The sequence below is a fragment of the Elephas maximus genome, chromosome 19 (assembly GCF_024166365.1).
Source record: "Elephas maximus indicus isolate mEleMax1 chromosome 19, mEleMax1 primary haplotype, whole genome shotgun sequence".
Taxonomy (NCBI): Eukaryota; Metazoa; Chordata; class Mammalia; order Proboscidea; family Elephantidae; genus Elephas; species Elephas maximus.
The window spans coordinates 65,703,845-65,725,846 of NC_064837.1; the positions used below are offsets into that span (position 1 = coordinate 65,703,845).

Genomic DNA, 22,002 nt, shown 5'->3' on the forward strand with positions numbered 1-22,002 from the left:
TTCCAGTGAAAGGGAGATATGATTCCTGGTATTTCAAAGTGAAATTCAAAACACTCAACACGAAAAGTGATTTGGGCAGTGACATTTTATATAGAGCTGCCCAATAACGTTCTGCCATGAAGGAAATGTCCAGTATCTGCACTGTACAATACAGAGGCCATGAGCCACATGGGGCTACCGACCGCTTGAAATCTGGCCAGAGGGACCAAGGAGCTGAATTTTAAATTTAATTTTAGTTAAATTTAAAGAGCCACATATGGCTAGTGGTTACAGTACTTAACAGCACAGTTTAGAGTACTATGTAAATTTCAGGTACATGTACGCTTAAGAGCTGGCAGTTCATCAAAAAATAGTTTAAACACAGAAGAAAATATTCTTTGATGGTTACGAGGGTGGGGAGGAAGGGAGGGGGTATTCACTAATTAGATAGTAGACAAGAACTATTTTAGGTGAAGGGAAAGACAACACACAATACAGGTGAGGTCAGCACAACAGGACTACACAGAAAGCAAAGAAGTTTCCTGAATACAACCAAACGCTTCGAAGGCCAGAGTAGCAGGGCAGGGGTCTGGGGACCAACGTTTCAGGACACATCTAGGTCAACTGGCATAACAAAATGTATTACAAAAACTTTCTGCATCCCACTTTGGTGAGTGGTATCTGGGGTCTTAAACACTAACAAGTGCCATGTGAGATGTATCAACTGGTCTCAACCCCCCTGGAGCAAAGGAGAATGAAGAACGCCAAAGACACCAGGTAAATATGAGCCCAAGAGACAGAAACGGCCACATGAACCAGAGACTACATCAGCCTGAGACCAGAACTAGATGGTGCCCAGCTACAACTGGTGACTGCTCTGACAGAGAACACAACAGAGAATCCCTGATGGAGTAGGAGAACAGTGGGAGGCAGACCTCAGATTCTCCTTTAAAAAAAAAAAAACACCAGACTTAATGGTCTGATTGAGACTAGAGCGACCCCAAAGGTCAGGGTCCCCAGACCCTCTGTTAGCCAAGACTAGAACCATTCCTGAAGCCAACTCTTGAGACAAGGACTTCACTGGATTATAAGACAGAAAATGATACTGGTGAGGAGAGCTTCTTGGCTCAAGTAGACACGTGAGACTATGTGGGAAGCTCCTGTCTGGAGGCAAGATGAGAAGGCAGAGGGGGACAGGAGCTGGATAAATGGATGCAGGGAATATAGGGTGGAGAGGAGGAGCGTGCTGTCTTATTAGGACGTGAGCAGCTAGGAGTACATAGCGAGGTGTATATAAGTTTTTGTAAGAGAGACTGACTTGACTGTAAACTTTCACTTAAAGCACAATTAAAAAAAAAAAAAAAAAAGAGTTGGTAGTTCAGCCTTAAAATGTCATTAACATCCATCACATGAGAAAGAACATCTTCCACAGAAATGCCAATTAATTTATAAGCTTTCAGAAAATCATCTGTCACTAAGTAGGGAGTATCAGAGTCAAAAGAAACGAGGGAGCTGGTGGGTGTACAACGTTGTGAATACACTAAATATTACCGAATTGTACACTGAATACCACAGAATTTACACTCAAAAATGGTTAATTCTACGTTATGTGAATTTCACCTCAATTTGAAAAACAGTCAATAGGACAAATACTAAACTTTAAATAAATGTGTATTTTGAAATCTTTGTTCAGCTGTCACAGCCGAGACAAACCTAAGGACGCATGGCTACACGTAACGTGGTAGGTATCCTGATGGGATCCTGGAACAGAAAACGGATGTCAGGAAAAACAAAAGAAGTCTGAATAAAGTATGGACTTTAGTTAATAATAATACAGTAAACCCTGCAAAAGCCAAAAACCTATCAGAGAAGGAAAACTCAAGTATTTGTCACTAAAAGGTGTGACAGAAAAGTCAAAGGTGGAAAACTTGCAATACCTGGAAAGACAAGACAGTCCCACTGAGTTCCGGCTCTCACAGGTTTCACTGTATATCAATTAAAAAACCAAACCTGTTGCCATCAAATCAATTCTGACTCACAGCGACCCTATAGTACAGAGCAGAACTGTCCCACAGGTTTCCAAGAAGCGGCTGGTGGATCTGAACTTCCAACCTTTTGGTTAGCAGCTGAGCTCTTAACCACTGTGCCACTAGGGCTCCTGTATATCAATAGTGGTTCATTAACTTTAACAAATGTACTACACTAATGTAAAATGTTAATAACGGGAAAGTGGGTGGGGGGTATAGGGGAACTCTGTACAATCTTTGCAGTTTTCCTGTGAACCTAAAAATATTTTCAAATTAAAAGTTAATTCAAAAAAATCTACATTCAGTAGAAATACTGTAATGGTTTTCCTTTTATCCTAATAAAGGGAGCCTGTTGAGGGTCTGGCTGAGAGCTCAGTAGCATAAATGTCTCCTTCTAGTCACTCTGTACTGAAGAACAGAACACTCAATCTCATGGCTTCCAGACTTAAATGTGATAAACAATATTCACTGTAAACGTTTTCAGACCTATGAAGAGGAATCTTGAGCTTCTTCATTTACTTGAGCAATTTTTCTTCAAAGGTTTCATGAAAAGGCACTCCTGATTCTACTTCTTTTGACCACAGACTTTTTAAACTTTAGAAACTAACACCCAGACAGCAGGTTTCAAATGTACATCACTCTAGACTATACACGAACTTGCAAAATATAATTCACATTCTGGTGATGGAGAAGATAAAAGGCCCAATCTTTTCCATTTCTGAAGTTACTGAGACACTGCTGTCAAGTTCAGGCCATTTTCAATAAATGGAAAGGTCCTATTAAAAGTAATCCCCACTTAAAAACTCTACTCCACATTTTCTGTATAAAAATGAGCAGCAGAAGCTCATTTCCATAAAGCATTTTCTTAGGGGAGTGGGTGGGGTGTTACGTTTGAGCCTGAAGGCTCTTACCCAATGTCTTGTAAGAAGTGTAGAAGGAGTAGCCCAACCACCCTGAAGCTCTCGCATGTACCGTGCATTAAGACTCACAGCTACTTTTACAGCTCTGCCAGATACACTGGAAGGCAAGTTAACTTCAAAGTGTATGAGCTGTAGGACAACCTCAGCAGTTCTTCAGAGCTGACAGTAAGCTTTGCTAAGGTTAGAAACAAAAGTCTGCACAGGTCGGGTGTATCTGGATGGACAAAGTAGTCATGGGCTCTTCTAAAAAACCTCAGATTTCAATACCTAAGTCTTACCACGTTTAGCGTAACTCTTATAAGACTGTATCAATAAACATTACTTTTTATACATCAAACCCTGGTCTCAGGATCACGCTTAGCATTAAGCATAGAACCCCCTTCACACAGGAGATACTCAATAATTTGCTGTTATGATTCGCCATGGCACTGCATAAGCAGTCTTAAGAACTCACTGAAATGCTACAATTACCGTTACTCACATTAACAAAAATAATAGTAAAAACCAACCAGACCTAAGTGACATCTACAGGCCACTCTACCCCATGGCAGCAGAATCAACTTTCTTCTCAAGCCCGCTGTGAAACATTCTCCAGGACAGATCATATGTGAGGCCATAAAACAAGCTTCAATACATTTCTCAGGACTGAAATCAGCCACAATGGAATTAAAACAGAAATCAACAACAGAACAGAAATTAAGCAACATATTCCTAAATAACTAATAAGTCAAAGAAGAAATCACAAGGGAATTTTTCTGGAAAGGTACAGAAAAACTGAACAGTGGTTTTCTTTGGGGGAGAGAAGGAAGTTTACCATATAAATTTTCTAACAGTGAGTGAAGTTTTTATTTATTTATTTATTTATTTTTGAAGAAGTTGTCTGGGTGACAGGAAGGAGTGTGATCTGTCTTTTACACTTTCCTAATAAATGTTTAAGAAAAATAAAGTGGAGGAACTTAATTTTTTTTTTATTGCAAAACTGGAAAGCATAGATAACTAAAACCCACCAATAATTAAAAACCTTTGTCTCTCTACTTTCCAAATCCAAACACTTTATAGAAGTTGACACATAATAAAATGTAGGCCTCACCAGAACTAAAAATGGACAAAACACAAAGGAGGAGGAAGAAGGTAGAATATATAATTAACCTTCAAAAAGCTGCAATTTGCCTACATTAGTAATTTTAATCCAGTTTGGAGATTGGTCTGGGTCAAAATGAAATAAATACATAAGAAAGTACATAAGATTACTTTCCTATCAGGTGCAGGAAAAAGATAAGCTAGATAGAACTAGAAATCTGGGAAGCAAGTCAGTTTGGGGGCCAAGCTGTTTATTTGTAAAGAAAAGGGCTGAATGTGTTTCTAGTTTACTAGCATATATTCTACATAAAGTCTATGTAATGGTCCCAGACAATCTGGAGGATACTTGTACTTCCTGCACCAAGAGTCTTAAATAAAACAAATCTGCCCCATGAAGTGATTTTTTTTTTCTTTGTAACAGAGCAAAATTGGCCTTACAATGTTTGTTAACTTGAAAACTGACATCAGGAAAACTACCCTAGCATTGCTGTTTTTAGAATAAGGCATCTTTATTGCTTTCTGGTTACAGAACTACTATGTGCTTGTGAAGCATTCCATTACAGAAGGGCATGCTATAGAAAGTTGATGTTCTCTATAACCCCAATAACCAAAGAGAATTAACAGTTTTTTTCCCCTCTACTGCAGCACACGGGAGTGAGGATGCTGTGTAAGTCACTACCTTTTTCCAAACACTCTCTGCAGCCTCCTGGCTTTTAAAGCTAAACATCTGCAGCAGAAACTAAACAAAGCTTGGTTTGGCTGTCTTCTCGTCTTTCTCCAAACATGACTTAGGATGGATGATCCCCCTCTAGGAAAGTCATTTAGTCCAAAGATGTAAGATTGAATTAAAACTATGTCTATGGATTGGACTGGACAATGGGTTGGAGAGGGATGCTGGTGAGGACTGAGCTTCTTGGATCAGGTGGACACTTGAGACTATGCTGGCATCTCCTGCCTGAGAGGAGATGAGAGGGTGGAGGGGGTTAGAAGCTGGCGAAATGGACACGAAAAGAGAGAGTGGAGGGAGACAGCGGGCTATCTCATTAGGGGAAGAGTATTTGGGAGCGTGTAGCAAGGTATATATGGGTTTTTGTGTGAGAGACTGACTTGATTTGTAAACTTTCACCTAAAGCACAATAAAAATTATAAAAAATAAATAAAGAAAATATTCAGGAAAAAAAAAAAAAGAGGCTCTCTCTCTCTCTGGTTTGACCTCATTTGTTAATGGAAAGGCCTTGCAGAGTAGTGGTTAAGATACAATCTGGACTCAAAGAGGCCTGGATTTGAATCCAGACTCAGTCACTTACTTAGAAGCATAAATTTGGACAAGTTATTTAGCCTAAATCTCAGATTCCTGATCAGTAAAATGGGAATAGTGCACCTGCCCTTATGGGACTGCTGTTGCTAAGTAACTACCTAGCTTAATGCAAGGATACACTAAGCACTCACTATATTAGTTATATTATTGCTTGTCAAATTGCCTCGCTTTTATTTGCATTTCTTTCACTACCGAAGTCAATTTACTTTAGACGGGATGTCCAGGAAGTCACCCAGGAGAAGTGCCACAGACGTCTGCCCCTGTCCTGGCTGGTAGGCGCAGCAGGTCTTCTACTCCGGGTTTTTGGCTCACTCATTCCTGACAGTGGTGAGCAGGGGCATAATGTATCACAGAGAGAGCAATGCAGCCAGGTGTAAGACCAAATCCCAGCTTTGTCACTTCCTAGAGCTGTGTGGAAGCCCTGGTGGCGCTAACCAAAAGGTCGCAGTTCAAATCCACCGGTCCCTCCTTGGAAACCCTACAGGGCGGTTTTACTCTGTCCTGTAGTGTTGCTATGAGTTGAAATGGACCTGACAGCAATGAGTTTGGTTTCAGCAACAGAGCTGTGTGAATCTGAGCAAGTTACTTAACCTCTCTGAACCTGTTTCCGCACCCATAAAATGAGGCAAATAATAGCAACTTATCAGTGCTGGCAAGATGAGGAATAACGTATAACTTCGTGGCATACAGTTTATGCTCCACATTCAATGGTAACTTTAATCGGAATGTCTTGAAACTTTAAAGACCTCAGAGGGACACGGAGGGGGGATAATTTCCTTGCTTGTTTCTTTCCCCAAAACGGAGGCAGGACTGGTCTTCAACCAGCTCCACAAAAAAGTCTTGCATAGGAACTGAAAGTTCATTCTCAGCACCTACTTGGAAGTAGTCTATTTAGCTGACAGGAGAAAAAATAAATATAATGAAAGGCACACAAATCATTTGCTGTAAGAGAACTCAAACAAAAAGCTGTCGTCATTCTTAAAGACTAAATGCAACAGCATGGGTTTAATTAACAAGATTACTAAGAATTACAAAGATTCTGTAGAGCATCATGATCAAAAGGGGGGAAATGCAGAACAGAATTCAAATTCTCATATACTCCAGACTTCCTGGAGCCACGGAGGGAGGATGAATCCCCAAAATTATTGCCTTGGGGTAATCTTTAAACCTTAAACCAAAAATATCCCCTGAACCCTTCTTAACACCCAACAACAGTTTAGCTTAATAGTCTAAAATGTCTGCCTTGAGCATTATGCTCTTTTAAGAACTATCTATAAGGGATCAAATTGACAAGAGCAACTTGAAAGACTAGATAGGAACCTTAGGGGACAGTGAGTTTATGTTAATGGAGGAAGACAAACTCAGAGGAGGGTGAGAATGGTTTCGCAACTCAAAGAATGTAATCAACATCAACGTCACTGGAAGCTGTTGCTGTATGTTTTGTGGTACATATTCTCAACAACAATAATACTAAAAAAAAGATTGATAAGAATTCTTCAATAGGCACAGGAATGTTTCACAACTAGGACTTTGAAACAGTGAAGGAAACAAGGTTGGCAACCAATTGTCACAAAACAATATGCGTATTAATTGTTTAATTAGAAACTGATTTGCTCGGTAAACCTTCACCTAAAGCACAATAAACAAAAAAAAGGCGGTAAAATTCACAGCATAAATGATAGTGATTTATGTTATAAAATTAAAAAATTTTTTGTGAAAATAACAACAACAAAAAAAGACCAGACTTACAGGTCTGACATGAGACTGGAGAAACCCCCAGAGTATGGCCCGCGGACACCATTTTAACTCAGTACTGAAGCCACTCCTGAGGGTCACCTTTCAGCCAAAGATTAGACAGGCCTATCAAACAAACAACACACATAGTTCAACCATGTATACAAGACTAAATGGGCACATCAGCCCAGGGGCAAGGACAAGAAGGCAGGAGGGGACAGGAAAGCTGATGGATGGAAACTGGGAACCCAAGGTTGAGAGGGGGAGAGTGTTGACATGTCACGGGGTTGGCAACCAATGTCATGAAACACTACGTGCATTAATTGCTTAGTGAGAAACTAATCTGCTCTGTAAACTTTCACCTAAAGCATAATTAAAAAAAAAAAAATTGTGGGGAAAAAACTCCACTTCAATCTATCTTTTATGTCTGATTCAAACACTCAAAATGCAACTCACGCACTGAAGTTCAGGACTTAAAGCTGCTGGAAAACTGCAACCAGCCAATCAACAGGCATTCTCTTCTCAGTTACACAGAAGAAGTATTCAAGTACGCTGGGCGGACAGGCAGGAATTCTATTATTTTTTCCTTTCAGCATCTCTCAACCCACAACCGAACTACTTCAACCTTCCCAGCTCCACCTCCAGGCTTCCCTCATCCCAGTCCATTTTACATACTTAACACTTGCATCATCAGCTTTAAAATCTCCTCCACTCTTCTTGGGTTTTTCTTATCTGACTCCCAATTCGACCCTGGTTTCCACCATGTCCCAGCTTACAACCTTATTCTAGCATTCCTATCTCGATCACAAACACAATCTCCCCATCCCCTTTGAGATGTCCTCCCCTCTCTCCACCTAGCCCTGTCCTATGCATCTCACAAGGTCCTGCTCAAGTCACACCTATGTGTTCAACTCATACACATATAGCTTTGTCTGATGTCAGCTCATAGCAATCTCTTCCTTTCCTGAATTACTCTAGCAGTTACAGTGCGGGACACAATGTTAGCATTCCATCAACACCACCTCACTACTACTAATGGTTGTGTGAGCTTGGATAAATCATGGAGCCTCTTGGGCCACCATTTCCTCATCTGTAAAATGGTAAAAATCCAGATTAAGAGATTTTTGAAAGATTTCTTCTTGTTCCACAAATCTTCTAATTTTATATACTGCCTTGTACTGTTATACTGCTTATTTGATTTTAGGGTTCCTGAAGGGAGAAAGTACATCTTCTATTTCTTCCCCAGCCCCAGGACTTGACTCAAGGAGATGCCTGGTAAATGTGAGGGACTGAAACAGGCCAGACTACAGTGTGATAGAAGAACGCAGAAGAGAGCCGAATGTGAACTCTAGACCTATTTCTAAGCAGGAAACTGGCTCTCTTCTGGAGTCGAAGGTCTGCCCCGACAGAAAGCAAGAACGGAATGAACACAGGTTTGCGTGCTCAAGATTATCTTTCATTCCTGCACCGCACCGTCTGAGATTAGTGTACATCAGCTTCTAAACGGCAACTACAATTCTTAGGTGCTCTACAGTAGATTACTGAGGGTCTTGTTTACTGGAGAGCCTTGGTGACGCAATGGTTAAAGCGCTTGGCTGCAAAACCGGAAGGTAGAGCAGCTCATCACAGAGAATCCTTGGGGTTATCTCAAAACCACCAAAAACCAAACCCACTGCCATCGAGTCAGTACCAACTCATAGTGACCCTACAAGACAGAGTAAGAACTGCCCCACAGGGTTTCCAAGGAGCAGCTGGTGGATTTGAACTGCCGACCTCCTGGCTAGCAGCCAAGTTCTTAACCACTGCGTCACCAGGGCTCTGGGTTTTCTGAAGCCTGCCCTATGGTGGTGACAAAATTTAGGTTCATTTCAGCCATGCAAAACCTAAAACTTACAAGAGAAGAGCAATTCCTCCCATTTTTCTGCCCCAGTGTGCCACTCCTAAGCAAGGAAAAAAACAAGCTTTTGTAAGAGGGAAAGTAACAAAGGCAGGTATATACTGAAGCATTCTGTTCCATTTTAGGCTCCCGGTAAAATGTTATTTTCCTCTCTTTTCTCCAGAGAGTACAGGTGAATGTGTAGGTAGAAAGTAAAGAGGTGGTCCGCTGGTGCACAGGAGTCAACGTTAACCAAGAGTTAACCTGGAGTTAACCAGGAACACTGGGGTAGTGTGACCCTTCTGAACTCCAGGTCAGAGTAGAGGGCTACGCACCTCTCTATTTCAATGTCTTCAAATAAAATGTATCCCACACCCAAATGCACACATCCTCGTCGTTAAGGGAAGGCAAATATATCCCCATTTCAATCACGTTAAACCAGTCAGCGCTATTCTAGTCACTTCTAAACAGGTTTTGGCTCAAAAGAGTTATCAAATCAAATCGAAGCCACTCAAATGAAGCCAGTTACTCCTAGAAGAATCAAATGAGGAAGACTCTGCTGTTTTACTAATGGCTCTTAAAACAAAGCAATGTCTCCTCTTCACTCAGCTGTATCATAGTTAGTAGACAAAGGGCAACTACTGTATCGTCACTTTTTTTTGCTGTTGTTGGAGTGAAGCCACAAGATTACTAACAAACAGCTCATGGCCACTGTTCAAAAGCAATAACGGCATTATGACTTCATGGCCCAGTTATCTACCAAATTGGAAAAAACCAAATGTATGTATTTTTCTCTCTCCCCCAAGAAAACCTGAAAATAAAGGTGAGCACTCTGATTCACTTTCTCCCCCATTATGTAAGTTTCTGAAAAATTTGTGCTGCTGGAGGAATGGTCCAGAGCCATCTGCCGTAATTACAGGATGGAAGAGCAGAGTTTTATGCCTGTCTAGAAGTTTAGAAATTTAAATTGGACAATGCAGAAAATGCTCACCATCTAGACAGGCTTCAGTGACAGCCACCAGGGAAAGTTCTTGTCTAAAAATTCTTAAAGAGACCCCACATGCTGGTTTTGTTTTAATTTGTTGCTTCAGTGCTAAACAGGCAACATATTTAGACTTAGAGAAAAGTATGAATTGCCAGCTTTCCAGATTCAAGTTCTAAAGTAAGCTTAATGGAGAAATTTTAAGTGTTAAAAAAAAAAAAAAACTCGGCCCCGAGAGTTTTTATACAGAACTCACCATGGTTACTTGAGAAGCCAATCTTATTATATCGTGAGCAGATTATCTGCTGAAATCTGTAATCGCTATGAAAACATCAAATAATCCCCTTTGTACACCAATGATACAGGGTACTTTAGCACTATGGAGTTACATTTACTCCAATTTCTAGCTCTCTAAGGAAACAGAAGATCTATGTCATCCTAAAACTCATAGGTGGCCTGTCTGCTTCCTGACAATTTAGTAATGACTTTGAGAATACCTTCAAAAGAGTTATACGTCATAAAAATAGCTTTCAAAAGCATGCAGGCTTGCGCACACACTCACACAGTTTTCTTCCCCTTAAACGGCTTTTCAGTATCACCTACGAAGTGCCATCTACGTTTCTAACACTAAGAAGCTACTGCGCAGGCAACCTCAGAGTAGAACTTTTCTTTTTGGCCAATGAGAGCAAAATGGTAACTATAAGTAGGTCCATAAAACTTAAAAAAAGAAAGAAAAGTCCTTTTATAAAGGACCATATTTTTACATTTTCACTGTCTTCTTTATAAAATTCTAAGAATTTCATTAGGGTTAAACAAATGGGTGGCAAAGTCCTAATAATAATCAGACCAAAAAAAAAAAAAAACCAAACCAAACCCACTGCCGTTCAGTCAATTCACAGCGAGCCTACAGGACAGAGTAGAACTGCCCCATACAGTTTCCAAGGAGCGCCTGGTGGATTCGAACTGCCAACCTCTTGGTTAGCTGCCGTAGCTCTTAACCACTATGCTACCAGGGTTTCCTAATAATCAGACAGAGGGAAAAAAAGTCAAAACTTGAGACACATAGAACACTTAAACATTAAACTTGGGGTCTTCCTCATTTAAAGCTGACATACTGCACTGGGATATCCTTGGAACCTGGATTGGAAACTATTCCCATAAGTCCTCTTCCAACAAACAAATTCAGTTCAAAAAGTAAAGAATGTCACCTTAAGTATTGTGATCTTTTAAAAAAGTATCTACATGGGACCAAAGGGACAACAGTAACTCTAAAAGGAGAGATGAGCTTAAGAGGCAGTGAGTCTACATTAATGGGGATGAAACAACTACAGCAGAAATAACAAGTATGTTGGCACAATGTGGAGAATGTAACCAGTGTCACTGAATGCTATACGTAGAAACTGTTAAAGCATGTGTTGACAAGTACATTTTTACCAAAAGCAGAATAATGATAATAAAAAGAAAGGTGACACACTGATAACACCCACCTTTGTAAGAATAAATTACATCTCCGAAAGGGCAAACTGCTTCAGTCAACTGGGTAAACAACATAATTAACATGTGCCAGGTCAAGAGCAAATCCTTGGGTAAATAGTGGGGCTCAAAATGAGCTGCAAACTGTAAAGAGGCTTATTTTTAAACTGTCAGCAGGTTTCTTTTCTGCAATTAGACTTTAACGTGGAATAATTGCTTATCAAGTTTCTTTTAAGAAAATCAAAATCTGATGCACACAATAGCAAGTTGAGCCTTATCATTTGGAGCTCCACTTGCTTTTTCACCGAGAATAAAAACACACTGAGGTTCTTTACTGAGTTCTGGCACATCCTGCTGACCACCTCTGAACTAGGAGAAATTATGTCTGAACCACCAGGGTTACATTCTAGGATGCAACAATCTTCGGGCTCTGTAAAACACTGATCAAATGCTTTTACATAAATGCTTCAAGTTTAAGTCTTTTAAAGAGAAACAAAGACCCCTCTGATTTTTACACTTTCTTACCACAACCATATCAGCCTTTACTTGCAATATCACAAGTACCAACGAGCAAGCAGAAATACTCGAGGCAGCCACACAAAGGCAGTTAAAGCCCACACACCACACCAACTCACTTAAGTCACACTTAATATTCTACTCAGCCCTTCTCCCCAGCTATCCAGATCCAAAAGGAAGGTAAATGTTAAGGTGTGAGGTGAGAGGAGGAGCAGGCTTCTTTGTGTGTTACCAGGGCAGAGAAAGGAGGGGAGGACAAGGAGAGGCCAGCTCTGCACCGAGCGTGCCTCGGCACTTACCTTGAGGATGTCCCCCCTTTTGAAGCTCAGCTCGTCGTCCGCGGTAGCTTTGAAGTCATACTTGGCGATGGCTTCCATTCTGAGCGCTGCTCAGAGCTCAGCAGCCTGAAGCAGGGGGAAGGGAGTCTTCCCTGCTGAAGCAACCCAGTGCTTGCGGCCCGGCCTCGCCTCTCTTTTGGGACGCGCTCCTGCACTCTGGGACACACAATGCCACCCTGAAGCAGAAGAGGGACCATTAAGAGAAGTGGAGGAGATCAACGGCAGCCCCGCCCTGCCGCTCAGCCCCTGTCCCAGCCCCCACGCCCCCTGGCTCGCCGGGCTCGGCCTCCTCCCTCCCTTCCAGGCAGAAGCCCGGATCCCCTTCTTCCTCTTTCCAGCCTCAGCCCCCAGGCGACTGACAGGCCCGGCGGCCAATGGCGGCGGCTGCTGAGCGCTCCCAGCGCACATTTCCTCTTCCTTCCCACTGGGTGTGCGCGGTGCACAGACCAGCCGTGGTCCCGGGCAGTCTCCGCCTTTCCTCCCTCGCAGCTGCACTCTGCTCTGCTCTGCACCTCCTCTTGGGGATGGCACCCCCTGGCCTCGGTTAAATAGGCCTAGCTCCCTAACCCCCCCACCCCTTCTGGTTTCCGGAAAATGCTGGGTCCCCTACTGCACAATCAAGAGCAAGCAACGCAAGCTTTGGTCTTGAGTTGCTTTACTCTTAGCAACCAAACCTTGGTCGGCTCCTAAGAAAACGGAGAAAGCGGACCTAGAAACTCCTTTTTCATGCCATCTACTACGATGGGCGGAAACCCTGGTGGCGTAGTGGTTAAGTACTACCGCTGGTAACCAAGAGGTCCGCAGTTCGAACCCGCCAGGCGCTCCTTGGAAACTCTGTGGGGCAGCCCTACTCAGTCCTGTAGGATCGCTATGAGTTAGAATGGACTCGACGGCAGTGGGTTTTTCTGGTACTACGATGGGCACAGGTGGCCCTCCAGCTTCCACTTCCAAACTACGATCAGCAAGCTCAGGTCACCGGGGCTTCCTGCTGGTGGAGATGGCTCTGCTATAAAGCTCCCTTGGCCTTGAATACAAGACATTCTTGGGGTCCCCACCAATCCCTGAAATAGATGAGTAAACTTGAGCATTCCAGAAATGGCCACATTATTTCTAACTAGCCTAAGGAGCAAAGCTCAAATCCTGACTTCTACTGGAAAGGAATCCCTTTTCAGAATCTGAGCTGCCAAGAACCTTGTATGGGGAAAGAACACGCAGGGGGATGATGGCAGGTCAAACAGAAGTCTCTCTCAATTAGGTACCCTGACAGCAGCTTCTTTTCTCAGACCAAGAGGAATACTAAGCCGACCCAAACTGCATTTCGGAGAAGATTCTGTAAAGACCCTCAGTGTCCCAGGTGATGGTGACCTGTGGGCAGCGCGACAACCCCTGCTGTAGTAAGGCGTCTCTCCGACCACAAAGATGGGGCACAACCTCTGCCTTTGCGTAACTCAGGAAAAATAGAGCCTCCTCTTGTTTGCTCAGTCACTGTTTTCATGCATGCTAAACAAAAGCAGCAAACCACACTGGCAGAATGGGGACATTTACAGTGACACCTCTTCTGAATAATTATCACCTAGCAGAGAGCACATTTCAGGGGCACCAGTGATTATTAGTCTTTTGTCCTAAAGTTAACCACAGGGCATTAATCAAGCATAGCTGCAGATGAACTAGGCAGGAAAGCAACTGGGGATACTGAGATGAGGCAGAGAAGAGTATTACCAAGGAGGAAAGAAATCACCTGGTAACAAAAAAGTCCTTAGGTCAAGTTCTGAAAGGCAAACAGTCTGCTGCAGGGAACTACTAAACCAATGTGTATCCTACCAGGCCTCACCTGGGCTCTCCCACGCAGCTCTGTAACAGAGCAAAGCAGAGTTCTGGCAAACACACAAAAACACAAAGATCAGTCTCAGAGCATTCACTTTTCTGTCCTTAAATGCCCTTTACTTACACTCCCCATAGTTACTTCATTTTTACCAAACTAACCCAGTATAAAATGTTACAAGTCAAAGTATCAAAAGAGCAGTTCCCTATGCCAACACCCTCCATTTTTTTTTTTTTAGCTTTCTCTTTGTATTTACTTCCAGTATTTCTAAACAAGATGCTTCTACTGCTGTTTCTGAACTTATTCTAGCTATTACCTATCACCTAGAAGATGAGGACTGAGCTTGAGCTGTCCCACCCCTGCCAATTTCCCCCCTTTGCCTTGTCTCAGCAATGTCACATACTTGGGCTTAGTAGTATTACATTATGATATACTATTCATTGATGATTTAAATATGAACTACAACCAAGCTTCCTTTTTTTGTACAACCCTTCAAGTTTTCCCGGCATTCATTTCCTGTTCATTTTAATGGGTCTTCAGGTCTGATTGTTTGAGCCTATGTATCAACGATGGGAAGCTGAAGAGTCACTGAGCAAATACGAAAAAATCAGGAGTTTCCGTTTTGAAAAATAGAAATCAGACAGAAACCCAAAAGGTAACGGCATAAATTTGTGTCACTCAGTATTTAAGACAACTGCATTGTAATTGAACAACCACAGCAAAAAAAAAAAAAATAGTTTCAACATTTTTGTTTATTAACTGAAATTTTTCTGCTGCTACCCCAACTTATCTACCACAGGTTTCTTTGAAAAAGCTTAAACAGATGAATACTCTTGAAATCTGTGTTCTGAAATTCGCGTTTCAAGCAACTATTGCTTTGTGACATAGTTTGATAGAATATAAAGACCAAGTACACTCAATACTTCTGTGGCTGTGCCAAGTAAAAATTACCCTACCAGTGTTGCTTCAGTCAACGTATATTTGAGCGGCTATTATATGCCAGACAGTGTGCTTGGTACTGAATTGTAATAATAAACCATCACAGAGTGTACATTCTGGCAGAGAATCAATCAGTCCATCTCTTGGAGAGTAATTTGGTAATACCCACTGACAATTTTTAAATGTATACCCTTGGTCAAGCAATCCCGTTTCCAAGGTTTATCTCACTGAACCAGTGACAGAAACACAATGTGCACGCTGAACAACATGATGGACATACTTAGTGTCACTTTGCTGTGGACGTGAAGATGGTTGAAATAGCAAATGTTTTCTTACCTGCATATTTACCACAATAAAAAAAAAATCTGAAACACAGTGTACGAAATACATAACATACCTCACCAGTATCCACAAGTGTACCTTTGGAATATCTTTCTACGTAAGTACCAAAATACGTTAAAATCCATTGCTGTCAAGTCGATTCCAACCCTACAGGACAGGGTAGAACTGCCCCATGGGGCTCCCAAGGGGCAGCCAGTGGATTCCAACTGCAAACCTTTTGGTTAGCAGCAGTAGCTCTTAACCACTGCGCCACCAGGGTCAAAAAAAAAGAAAGAAAAAAACTGCAGAAGATACAGCTTATCCCATTTCTGTAAAACAAAAATAACATATATAAGTGTGCACTAAAAAAAGTTCTAAAGGTTAACTATGATTATCTCTGGGAGTCAGACCACAGAATACTTTCACACTCTACATTATACAGCTCAATTGTATTTTCATTGTTTTTACAGTAAGTACGTGCTACTTTCTAGTCAGAAAGAATGAAAACCCAAAGGCTTACTGATACTCTGGTGTTAGATCTAGTTTCAATTGCAGCTTTGCCACTTAATAACTGGGTGGTTGGCACTGGGGAAACAGTTAAAGATTCTCTAATCCTCAGTATTTTCAGCATCTACCTTATAAGGTCATTTTGACCATTGAAAGAAATGATGCACGCTTAGCACAGTCTCTGGCATAGTAAGTGCTCAGGAAGCGTTAACTAGCATAACCAGTCTCTTCAAACAGCAGTCCATGTGGCCTAACGGTAAATCTAGACCTTCTGTCTAGAGGGGGATCAGAAGAGCCCTCTGATAGGCTAATTAACAGCCCTATTAAGTAGGGTTGCTATGAGTCGGAACTGACTCGACCGTAACCGGGCTGCATTAAGTATAAACTTTAAAATTAAACTGTTCCTATAGAAAACATTATAAAGAACATAGAAGAAAAACCAGATAACTGGGAGCTCCTAAAAATCAAACACTTACGCTCATCCAAAGACTTCACCAAAAGAGTAAAAAGACTACCTACAGACTAGGAAAAAGTTTTTAGCTATGACATTTCTGAGCAGCGCCTGATCTCTAAAATCTACATGATACTGCAAAACCTCAACTGCAAAAAGACAAATAACCCAATTAAAAAATGGGCAAAAGATATGAATAGACACTTCACTAAAGAAGACATTCAGGTAGCTAACAGATATATGAGGAGATGTTCACGATCATTAGCCACTAGAGAAATGCAGATCAAAACTACAATGAGATTTCATCTCACTCCAACAAGGCTGGCATTAATCCAAAAAACACAAAATAATAAATGTTGGAGAGGCTGTGGAGAGACTGGAACACTTCTACACTGCTGGTGGGAATGTCAAATGGTACAACCACTTTGGAAATCAATTTGGCGCTTCCTTAAAAAGCTAGAACTAGAACTACCATACCATCCAGCAATCCCACTCCTTGGAATATATCCTAGAGAAATAAGAGCCTTTATAAGAACAGATATATGCACACCCATGTTTATTGCAGCACTGTTTACAATAGCAAAAACATGGAAGCAACCAAAGGACCCATCAACAGATGAACGGATAAATTAATTATGGTATATTCACACAATGGAATACTACGCATCGATAAAGAACAGTGAGGAATCTGTGAAACATTTCATAACATGGAGGAACCTGGAAGGCATTACTCTGAGTGAAATTAGTCAGTTGCAAAAGGACAAATATTGTATAAGACCACTATTATAAGAACTTGAGAAACAGTTCAAACTGAGGAGAAAACATTCTTTTGTGGTTACAAGAGCGGGATTCACTAATTAGATAGTAGATAAGAACTACTTTAGGTGAAGGGAAAGACAGCACACAATACAGGGGAGGTCAGCACAATTGGACTAAACCAAAAGCAAAGCAGTTTCCTGAATAAACTGAATGCTTTGAAGGCCAGCGTAGCAGGGGTCTGGGGATCATGGTTTCAGGGGACATCTAAGTCAAGTGGCATAATAAAATCTATTAACAAAACATTCTGCATCCCACTTTGAAGAGTGGCATCTGGGGTCTTAAATACTAGCAAGGAGCCATCTAAAATGCATCGGTTGGTCTCAACCCACCTGGATCAAAGGAGAATGAAGAACACCAAGGACACAAGGTGATTATGAGCCCAAGAGACAGGAACGGCCATGTGAACCAGAGACTACATTAACCTGAGACTAGAAGAGCTAGAAGGTGTCCAGCCAGCTACAACCAATGACTGCCCTGACAGGGAACACAAAAGGGAACCCCAGAGGGAGCAGGAGAGCAGTGGGATGCAGACCCCAAATTCTCATAAGACCAGACTTAATGGTCTGACTGAGACTGGAAGGGCCCCGGTGCTCATGACCCCCAGACCTTCTGCTGGCCCAGGACAGGAACCATTCCTGAAGCCAACTCTTCAGACATGGATTGGACTGGACAATGGGTTGGAGAGGGATGCTGGTGAGGAGTGAGGTTCTTGGGTCAGGTGGGCACTTGAGACTATGTTGGCATCTCCTGCCTGGAGGGGAGATGAGAGGGTGGAGGGGGTTAGAAGCTGGCGAAAAGGACAGGAAAAGAGAGTGGAGGGAGAGAGCAGGCTGTCTCATTAAAAAAAAAAAAAAAAAAACTTTTTTTTTTTTTTTTTTAGGGGGAGAGTAATTGGTATAGCAAGGTGTATACGGGTTTTCATGTGAGAGACTGACTTGATTTGTAAACTTTCACTTGAAGCACAATAAAAATTATTAAAAAAAAAAAACAAACTGTTCCACATCACAGTCCTAACAATGCTCAGATATTTACATACATAAAAACTAATCACATCTATGGTCACTTCTTAGACTTCTAACAGAGTAAGTGGCTATATATTGTATACATACATACATATCCATGAAGTGTAAGTAAGTTGAATAATTTTAGGCCACTCTCCAGTTCTCATTACTTTAGGGCTGCATCCTAACAGTTTGGGCCCACAGACCATCTGCACCAAATCACCCCATTCAGAGACTGATTTACCGTGGGGTGCCCCCTGGAGTTCTACAACATAGTGGCCTTAGGCCCAAAACTTGATTTTAAATAAGCTCCCCAGGTGATTCTTACGCATACCAAATTTTAAGAATCGCTGCTGTACTACAAAAGGGTGCCTTAACCAAATGTTAAAATTTGCATTCCTGATAGTATACTACAATGTTTTTGCATAAAGTGAAAATAATATGTATTCAACTGGCACAACTGGGAAAAAGGCAGCCTCGACAAATTTAAGAAAAAAGAAAAGCATCTCAATGGTCATTCAGTAGTGCTGCAGGATACTTCTGGAGTCAGGGAACTTCATTTCTCTCAGGAGAGTATGGTGGTTTTCAATTCTGTATTAACCCCATTTCTCCAAAATACGTGACTCTTCTCATTTACGCAACAATTAGAACACACTTGCTGCACAGCCAACATGATAATAAGAAACACTGAAAAGTTATCATTAACTAATATAGCATTCAAATTAAAAAAAAAACTAATACCATTCAAAAATTTTAAAAAGTACGCCTCCCAAATCTGAATACACTTGCTGAGGAAGTAAACTGTCTCGAACATTTATTTAAACGCTTGATTTTGGCATCAAAGAAGGCTGATTACAAGAATTAATGTCTTTTTTTAATCTTGGGATTCATAAATTATAAACACCGGAAGGGGCAACAGAACAAATCAAGGTATTTCTTTTTGGCAAAAAAAAAAAAAACGACTAATTACAACAGATAGAGAAAGGAGTCTGATAAAGAAAAAAGAAGTACCCTGGTGGCCCAGTGGTTAAGAGCTACAGCTGCTAACTAAAAGGTCGGCAGTTTGAATCCACCAGCCACTCCTTAAAAGCCCTACGGTGCGGTTCTACTCTGCCCTATAGGGTCGCTATGGGTCGGAATCGACTCGACAGCAAGGGGTTTGGTTTTCTGGTTTTTATATGACACGGTGGCTGCAACAATGGGCTCAAGCACAGCAAAGAGATTGTGAGGATGGCGCAGGACCGGCAGTGTTCAGTCGCTGTGAGTCGGAACTGACTTGATGGCAACTGACAACAATCACACTGGCTTGGCTTTAACTGATTTATCAATGGTCTGAATAAATTTTATTCCCATACATTTTTCTCATCTTTATTCTAACACAGGTTTATAACCGATTTTCATCTTTTAGCATTAACCACCCCCACTAAAAATTATAAAGAAGTCATCTAAGCCCCAAATGGACCCCATCTTCCTCACAAGTATAAAAGACACACAGGAAGAGAAGCAAAAGCGGGCACAAAAACACGACCATAAAGTGAAGGAAAAGCGAAAACACACGTAACAGAAGCAAACCACACCTGGACCTAGCGGCAGTATCGATTGCTTACTGATGAATTCAATTCTTTGAGCCTACCAGTTCCCAGGGGGAGAACTCCAGTGTCACACGGCTCTCTAGCAACCCTGCTGGCTGACTGAAGGAACACAGTGGAAGCTTAAAAGTAAAGGAATGAAAGCAGGAAAGCGGGTGTTTTCCCGTGCAAGAAAACGGGATCTTTAAATGAGGGAGAAAACGAACTGCGCCCAACGGCAGAAACCTCTTTTGAAAGAAAAACTGTACCGAGAGGGGAGAGGAAAGAGGAAGGGGAAGTAGGTTAGGGAAGAAAAAAAGGGGGGGGAGGCAAATGACTTGCATTACACAAGTAAGCATTTAGCGTCTGTAGGGCAAGTGAGAGAAGCAGCAATAAACGGAAGGCAATAACTGAAAAAGCACAACGACAGACAAGAAAGCCAAAATAGATTAACGCTAATTTCTCTCGTCTCTTTGACTCTTTTCCGAGTCAACAGCACCCAAAGTTAGACCTCCAGTGCACTTCAGCTCCTCTGCAAATTGCATTTTTATAACACTTGAAATCAGCCTTGGATAAGTTTCTAAACAAGCCGTAAGTCAGATAGTTTACAGCTATATATACACGCAGAGCGTTCCCAACGACAAATACCAGGACTTCCCTCTGGCCGAAATCTTTCCTCGGAGCGTGCCAGCCAACTGCTGCTTATTTTTCCTGACATATTTTTTAAAGAGACGCTCGAAAAGTTAGAGATAGAAATAAAGGGCATCCTTACTGGCTCCGGAAACCCTGGTGGCGTAGTGGTTAATAGTTCCGCTGCTAACCAAAAGGTTGGCAGTTCGAATCCACCAGGCGCTCCTTGGAAACACTGTGGGGCAGTTATACTCTCGCTATAGGGTCGCTATGAGTCGGAATCACTCGACGGCAACGGGTTGGGCTTGATTTTCTACTGGCTCCGGCAGCAAACGTTCTAGCTCCCGGTACTAACAGGGTTAGTGGATTCCCTTGCAAAATTCGGGCCAAAGACACCGAGAGATGGTGACGTGGTGGCCGTTCAGGTCGCAGGAGCATCCCCGCGCTTGCAGCCTGATCCGGATCCCCCACCTCCAGGGCGAAGTCAGGCTGACTCACAGAATTAGCACCCAGGGCCTCTCCGGCTCCTCCCGGGCCCCATCTGCGCACACCCTCACCATGAAGGCACTAGATTTAACCGAGAGGCACCCAGAGAGCCCCCGGCCCCTTCCCCCGGGTCGCGACTCTGCCCAGAGCCAAAAGCCGTGGGAGGACGGTGCCCAGAAAGGAACCACCCCAAAAAGGGAAGCATGGAGTCGGAACCTCGGGGATTCCGCCCTTCGTCGCCCGCCCGGACTCCCGGGCCCGGCCGGGTGCCGCCTCCCGCTGCCGAGCGGGGAGGAAGAAGCATCGGAGCAGCGCCGAGCGACGCCGCCCGAACTCACCGTGGCGCAGCGACTCCGCTCCGGCCCGACCGGCCCCTCCGAGCGGTGCGAGCGGCCGCCGATCCCGCTGCTACTCCCCGAGGGCAGCTCCTGTTCCCGCCGCCGTCACCCCCACAGCCGCCGGGTCGCAGAAGCAGCAGAGCCGCCTCGCTTCCGCTCCTCGTCGGGGTCCCGCGAGAACTGCCGCGTACCGCCCCCGCGAGACTCCCCCCGGCGGAAGAGGCCCAAAGCGCAAGCGCACCTCCGCGGCCGGGCCTCCGCGAATGGAGCCGAGCGGCGTGCCAGGGCGCACGCGTCAGACCGCCCCGCAGCCCGTGGCACCGGGCTGGCTCCGCCCCCGGGCCGCTGTAACCCGCTCGGTGCCAGAGCGAGTAAATTACGCCTCAGACCTGAAGGTGTACTTCTTGCCAGACCGTAATCACTTTCCGTTTCCCTTTCAGCAACCCAAGGTAATGAAACAAAACAAAACAAAAACAAAAACGCTCCCTGCAGTATGAAGCTTCTCCAAATAGAGAACCAGGTCTTGAAATGTTTGAGAGTCCGGTCCATACAAACTGCAGTGTTGGGTGAATTAACGCTCTGGTTCACTTTGATGGAATCGTGTGCCTACTATGTGCTAAGTATATAAGATACAATGACGAACAAAAATCCGGCCCTCGAGGAATCCACAGCCTAGAGAAGTTGAACAAAAGTAAGCAAATAATGCTATAAGCACTGCTGTAATTATTTGGGGATTGCGGAAAACGGGAAAAGGATGGAAGGAGGGGTCACCATTCAGCCCACGGTAGAAAACCTTCACAGAAAAGGTGATGTGACGTTTGAGCTGAGTCTTGGAGGACGAGTAGGAGTTCGCCAGGGTAAGGGCATCCCAGGCAAC

At 42.9% G+C, this 22,002-nt stretch overlaps 1 protein-coding gene across 1 annotated transcript in view; it reads right to left on the reverse strand.

The window, feature by feature from the left end:
* Positions 1-21,314, reverse strand: part of GRB2 (growth factor receptor bound protein 2) — a 79,447-nt gene extending 58,133 nt beyond the window's left edge. The window contains exons 1-2 of the mRNA XM_049858883.1: positions 21,126-21,314; positions 12,205-12,419 (exon numbers count right to left, since the gene is read on the reverse strand). Coding sequence (XP_049714840.1) covers positions 12,205-12,282 — 78 coding nt within the window. The 5' untranslated portion in view covers positions 12,283-12,419; positions 21,126-21,314. The remainder of the gene's footprint in view (positions 1-12,204; positions 12,420-21,125) is intronic.
* Between the last annotated feature and the right edge of the window lie 688 nt (positions 21,315-22,002).